Source organism: Agelaius phoeniceus, chromosome 2 (genome assembly GCF_051311805.1).
Source record: "Agelaius phoeniceus isolate bAgePho1 chromosome 2, bAgePho1.hap1, whole genome shotgun sequence".
NCBI classification, from domain to species: Eukaryota; Metazoa; Chordata; class Aves; order Passeriformes; family Icteridae; genus Agelaius; species Agelaius phoeniceus.
In genome coordinates this window covers 64,931,641-64,938,633 of record NC_135266.1, presented here as the reverse complement: position 1 = coordinate 64,938,633, position 6,993 = coordinate 64,931,641, and the positions used below count along the sequence as shown (strand labels likewise).

Sequence of the window (6,993 nt, the reverse complement as noted above, 5' to 3'; positions counted from 1 at the left end):
CAGTTCAATCTGTGAGTTCCTCTGTGTTACTCTCTCACCCTCCCTGCAAAAATAAAGCACCCCATCTCATGACACTGGATCATACTTGTCTAAAACTAGTGCTGGTCAACATCCACCCACAGTCATTTTAGGTAGGCAGTTTCCACTCTGGCAGAGCACAGCTTTGCATCTTCCCTAGCTCAGCTCACAGTATTTCTTGTTTGCCTCAGGTTCCATCTCTTGCTTTGTTGGGAGAGGTAATTCTGGGCACATTGCAGCAGAGCCAGCAACTGATTACAGGAGAAAATTTTAAAATGCAACTAAGATGACTTGAAAATTCTGTATTCCTGCAGTCACCCAAAAAGCACTGATCTAGACAATGAGAGAAAGGCTTTGAAAAGGCACCAAATCTGATAAGGAGAAAGTGCAAAAAAACCCCACTTCTGGGACTAAAAGTGATCAAATCCAAGAACGTCAGTTTGTGCAGTAGGGCAGTATTTATGTTCCTCTCTCTAGATGGAGCCATCAGATAAAGAAAAATGATGTATTCCTCTGAAGGAAGTGTGTTTTCTCTGAAAACAAAAGCTAATGCTCAGATTTACGAAGGGGCACAGTGTCAACCTGGCCAAAGGTCTTCAGCAGGACAGGTTTCTACCCTGCTGCCAGGAGATACAACTCAAACCTTTGCTGTACCAGCAATGCCATTTCACAGATAAAAATATTATTAAAATATTATAGGAGAAAAGTGGTAAAACCTGCACTTGTGCAAACTTCAGGGACAGAGGTCCCAGGAAGTGCCGTTTTCTTTGATGGTTTAAAATCTTGAGCATCTTCCCTTTAGTTTTCAGTTTAGAATCCACAATCCACAGGGAGCCTTGGAGAGATGCACAAAATCATGCAATTCCTCTGCTGCCCAGACACCATTTCCTTTGGGCTGCTCACCCAGCCAGGCACTCAGGGTAAGAATTTGTCCAGGCAAAAGACATGTCCATACAACAGCTGTCAGTTTTATGACAATTCACAAACAGGCAGGTGAATGATTCCAGTCAAAACTCAGTAAACCAAATTCCTCATTACACACATAGAGAAGGAAAAGAAATAGCCAAAAGCTGACAAAATTAATTTAGTGGGGTTAAGATACCACAATTTATTTAGCTACATCGGAGACACTTATTTACATAATGGAACAGTACCGGAAAGTGTTACAATGTAGTTGGTAGAAAAGATGGTCAAATTGTTGAGCAGCATTCCTATAAAACACTGACCTGAACAAAAGCCAGTAGGAGCTTTTTTTCATATAAAATCCCTCTAATCAAAAAGACAGCAAAGCCCATGAGGTATTGGTCAGTATGACAACTTACCAAGCAGAGTCAGAAACAAGGCTCAGCCTTTGGAAAGCTAAACCACAGCCAAAACTAGTACTAATGACAAAGATGTAGCAAGGAAGTTTGTGAATTTGTTTATTTGTGAAAATTCCTTAATTACTTGGCCGTGGCAACTCCACAGAATTTTCTTGGGACAGGACAAAATAGGGGTGTTAGCAATGGGTTTTTCACATCTGAAGGATGCCCTGACCTATGATAAAATGAAAGTAAAGGTGATAAACCCTTTAATAAATTCAGATTATTTAATATCCAAAGAACAAATAACTAGAGAGACTATCTTCATAAGGCCTGACACCTCTTCTGTACCATCTCAGTAGTAATGTGTCTTTTCCCCATCCTCTTAATATTGAAGTGCTCATGCATTTAATGCAGTCCTGAAAAAACTACTTGAGGTAGATAAATATTATTTGGCAATTGAACCAAAGAACAAGAAATGGAAGTCAAATCTTCATAGACTGGAACAACTCTTTGTTCCTTGTGGCTTCTGGATCTGGACCATGGCTGCTGGCTGGCTTACAGTACTGGGATGGGGGTTTGGTTTGGCTTTATACATCTCTGATGAATATTCATTTCTATACTGTAGGTGCTTTTTGGTTTGGTTTGTTTGGTTTTTTTAGGTTTTGTTGGTACGATGATAACATTCTTTCTCGGTATCCCCTCTTTGCACAGACTTTGCCAGGACTGTGCTCTCTTGTTTTCATTTTGGTTTGAGTTCAACGTCCCTACTTGGCAGCAATTTCAATTGAACTCAATCTCTTTCTCTTCTGAGCAGTACAATGTGTCCTGAAGCAAACAAAATTTCAGAGATGGCCAAAGACTGGTCACAAGGGAAAATCCCCAAACTGGGAAAATGCAATGAAAAGTCACATGTGATCACAGAAAGTTAATCTCAAATCCCAGAACTTCAAGTTATTGGCAAACTAAGGACATTTTTTTTCTTCTGAGGAGCAAAGATTTCCTGCCAACATTCACACGATGCAATTTTGAAGAGAAAAATCTCTGTCTTCCTCAATATTACATAAGAGGTCATCACTGAAAGGACTCAGCACATCAATGCATCCTGAACAAATGATCAAGTTTGTTGTTACTGTTGCATCTTCTAGGGGCTAATTGAAAACATCCCATGGGCTCGCTGTGGTCTCCTGGAAAAGACATGGCCTGTAAAACCACACATTGTAGCCCTATTTCCTGTGTGCTACAAAACAGAACTTTGGTTGCTGGTATGCAAATCCTGTTTGGAACAGCAAGGCCAGACAAATGTAATATTAGCTAATTTGGCAGTAACTAATTTGGTAGTAGTTTAGATTTAAGGAAAGATAATAATTTCTTTCCTTCTCTCTGCAATAGAGTAGACACAGGCATTAAACGGACTTTGAATCATAGAATGGCTGAGGTGGGATAGAACCTTCAAAGGTCATCTGGTCCTGCTCAAGCAGGGTCACCTAGAGGTGGTTGCCCAGGGTCATGTCCAGTTGGGTTTTCTCCAAAGATGGAGAACCCACAAACTACCTGCCTGGCCAGTCTGTGCCCATGCTCAGTCACCCTTGCAGTAAAAATTATTTCCTGATGTTCAGAGGAAATCTGTGATTCTGTTTGTGCCCATTGCCTCTGGCCCTGTCACTGGACACCAGTGCATTCTCTTTGTACCCTCCCTTCAGGCATTTATACACACTGATGAGATCCCTCTGAGCCTTCTTTTCTCCAGATGAACAGTCCCCGCTCTCCCAAATATACTCCAGTACCTTTCACCATCTCAGTGTCCCTTTGCTGGACTCCATACAGTGGTTTCATTTCCCCAGAGGGAACACATCCCTCCCTTTCCCAGTACTGGAGATGCCCATGCCACCCTCAGGCAATGTGCAGTAACCACTACTGAGGTACTAAGAGCCCACATGCTGACACTCAGGTGATGGCCTCACGTTCAGGAGGACAGAGCAGGAAGGTCACCTGGGCTTGGCTGCAAAAAGCAGCTGCAGACAAGAGTGCCCACAGCTGAGCACACCAATGTCACTGCTCAGGATTATCCTCTGGCACACTGGCTGACTTGTAGCCCTACCACTGCTGTTTCAACATCTAACCATGACATTAAGTGGGATGGGAGGACCATCAATGCTACATTGCAAGCAGATGCCCACATTCTTTTCCCTTCACTTAAATATTTTCAGCTTAAAAAGACTGAAGTTTGGTGCTCAGATTGCCCCACCTGGGACTGAAGTGACTCTAGCAAGCTGCTCAGGCACTGTGTATGTGACCAGCACCTGCCACATCACCTGCCTAAGCCCTACACACACTGCTAATTTAAAAACCCAGAATAGCAGGCAGATGCTCTGGAGGTCACTTCCCAGAAGGAAGCATCAGCTAAAGGAGAAATGAAATCACCTTTTCTGATGTGTAGAGCAGAGAGAGCTAGCAACGTCTGTGTGTCCCTTGTCACAGCATGAGGTATCACTAAAAGCTATTGCCCTTCAGCAGCCCCAGGGAAAGGGGGCTTGGCTTCATTAAAGAGTTTATGCATAGTCCACACCTGTATCAAAACACCCCCTCCTCCCATCCTCCAATGGTGCAATTCATAAAAATAGCTCAGATTTCTTATTCAGCAAATAAAATGGAAAAAAAGGACCAGGCAACAGAGATCCCTTTTTGTATCCATCTAGCAGACAGAAGAAACTGAGATTGCTACTCTAACACAGCAGAAGAGGAAGGCAGGCATTTTAACTCTCCCAGTGTCAAATCCTTCTTGTTTCATTTGTAAAGTAAAAGAATTATTGAATTAGATGCATCTATTTTCTCTTCATAATGTCTACATTTCAGCTCTTGAGGGCATTGCAAAGGGACAAATTTTCCTTCCCCCCTCAGCTTCACTTGAAGTTTATATAATTTTCTAAGCCCAGAGCAGCTTGTCCTGAAACTGCAAGATAAGGAGATATTTAACTTAAATCCAGATAACCCTGCAGGTCATTCAGTGAGAAAGAAGAACTAGGAGAATTCTGCAAAACAGTTTTGCATACCCCACAGCCACATATAAGCAACATTGAAACCACGACTCCTTGGAAGACAATGGGGGAGTGGCCACGATTTTATTGCAGACCAGTCCAAACAAGTCGTTCTCAAATGCAGTCTCCTTTGCAATCAGTTCTTCACCTCTGTTTGCACATTAGGCATTCAGGAGTAGGTGCTGACCAGGGGCAGATCCTCACCTTGCTGACTCCATGACTCCATCAGTGTGAGCACAATTCATGCTGGAATCCCAGCCTTGGTGCCACTGCTGTCTCCTCAGGAACCGAGCACTAAACAGCAATTGAAATTCACTTTGGTGTGCCCGTGCTTCTGTCACCATGAGATGCACTCCCTGCACAGCACAAGTCAGGTCTCTGGCCAAAAGGCCCTGAGCCCAAGGGAATATGGAACACCAGAGTCCAGCAAAGTTTTGTACATACTCTCCAGCTGGAATAAAATATGGCAGGCCACTTGCTCATCTTGCATAGCTTTGACAGCCAGGAACGCTTCAGTCATCAGAAAACATGCACAAGGTGTAATGAAAAGCATTCCAAGAGGAAACAAGCATCTAGTTTCCAGGAGAGAACGTGGGAAGACTGAGAAAACAACTTTCAAGTTGGAAAAATAATAGTACTGTGAATTATGTTTGACAATATGCTTTAAAATATGCTGTTTAGAGGAGAAACAACAACAGGCTGCACGACCAGGAAACCCAAGGTGGTGTTATTTCAGAGAACATGACTGCAAAATGCTTCATCACAGGTTACAAGATGTTCAAGAAGAGAATTTTCCCTGAAAATACATAGCAGTCTTGTGATGTGCACACAGAATTCCACTCACCCTTTACTGCAGCAGCTCACTGGACCAGAATTAATGCCATGGATTGAGGTAACCATATTTTTTTTCCCTCAAAAGCAAATTGCTGCTGGGCAAACAAAGGAGAAGCTTTATTTTCTTTTGGCATTCTCTCTCAAAAGAGACCACAAGGCTTCTCCAGATAGCAGTGTGCTCTGAAGTGGCAAATGTCATGGCCTCCCCACTGCAGAGGAAAGAAGGGAAGTCCAAAACAGGGCAAGACTGAGCGCCACCAATGTGGTGCAAGCACAATAGCTACAACCACAAGGCCTGCTGAAACAGGAGATGCAGGAAAGCCTTTGCAGAGCAAATTCTCTACACCGATTTCTTTGAAGTGTGTGAGTAGTACCATGCTAAGAAGTAACATGGATTAATGGAATGGAGAGTTGACTCTTCAGAGAAGGTCCCTTTGGAAAAAAGGGCTTTTATAGTTATTCACCTTGACAATGTCATTCTAAAAAGGTAATTTTGGTCAATCCAGGTTTTTAAATACTGTTTATTTTTAAGAGAAACTGTAAAGTATGACAACAGGACAATGGGCATCATTCAGCAATATCACTTCTGGGTCTATAGAGAAAATTAATAAAAACCATCAGCATTTAAAAAAATAAATATGACTAACCATATGGAAAACAGGAAGAACAAAATTCATCTTCAACAACACAGACAGGTATAAATGCTGAAATGTTGCTGTGCAAGGTAGAGGTAGAGGTAGAGATAAACCAGACTTTTCAGATCTAGACCAGTTTTAGATCTGCCCCCCTCCATGCACACACTCCCAAAAGTTCCTGTTGCCAATAATTTCATTTGAATCAGACTGTCAGCATCATCAAACTCAAACAAGTCTGTGTGCTCCTTAGAATGCTCTGAGCTGGAAAACTATTTCAGTTTTCTGTAGAAATCAGTTGCTGAATAACCTGACCCCTGGTTCTGCGACTTGTGCAGCAAAGGGAGAGGCAGGAAGATTATACAGACCAATGAATGCTCTCTGGATGATGCCCACTAGGACAAGTAGATGGTAGAGCCCTTTTAGGAATTGCAATAGTCCATCAGCTCTTCGGTGATGCACCCAGAGACCATGCCTGGATTTCCTCCTCTGGAGAGAGCATGGTCAGCAGAAATATCCCAAACCAACAGGTACTGGCTGCAGGGAGAGCCAATTGCCTTACACAGTCTGTTGACACCAAAAACTCACAGAGGAAGACACAACCCAAGAACCCTCTGTACAAAGCAGCAAGTATCTTGACATACTGAAATATAAAAACTAAAAATTGCACTGCACACAGATTTTTCCAAACGAACTCAAGACAACCAAAGTCAGATCGTACAAACCGTTAGTTAAAAAAATACCTTCTTGTATATTTTGAGAAGAAGTGGAAAGAGTCTTCGTGCAAATGTTCAGCCTGGATCAAGCAGAGGACATAAAGTTGTTGTAAACACATTAGTTCCTTTCTCATCAGCCATATGTGCCCAGTGTTATCTATCTTCTGCAGTATAATTGGGGTTAGGAAATCCGTTTCTTCTGTAAATATCACCTTTCAAGTTCCACTGATGTAACATCAAGACACTACTGGTGTCATATCCCACAACTGTTAATACAATAAAATAAAACAACATAATGAATAATAGTAAAAATAGAATCTTTATATAATATAATTTACGCCTCTTTAATTAAGAGGCGCAACATGGTTAGAGGTGGATGCCACAAGTCTGAAGAAGTTTGATTTAATTTTCCAGCACTTATGTCAGAGTGGTGGAGGTTGACAAAATGACATTC

General features: G+C 42.1%; 1 protein-coding gene across 1 annotated transcript in view; it reads right to left on the bottom strand.

Annotated features, from left to right (window-relative positions):
* Window positions 1-5,694: 5,694 nt before the first annotated feature.
* Window positions 5,695-6,993, bottom strand: part of WDFY2 (WD repeat and FYVE domain containing 2) — a 59,498-nt gene continuing 58,199 nt past the window's right edge. The window contains exon 12 of the mRNA XM_054655149.2: window positions 5,695-6,805. Coding sequence (XP_054511124.1) covers window positions 6,776-6,805 — 30 coding nt within the window. The 3' untranslated portion in view covers window positions 5,695-6,775. The remainder of the gene's footprint in view (window positions 6,806-6,993) is intronic.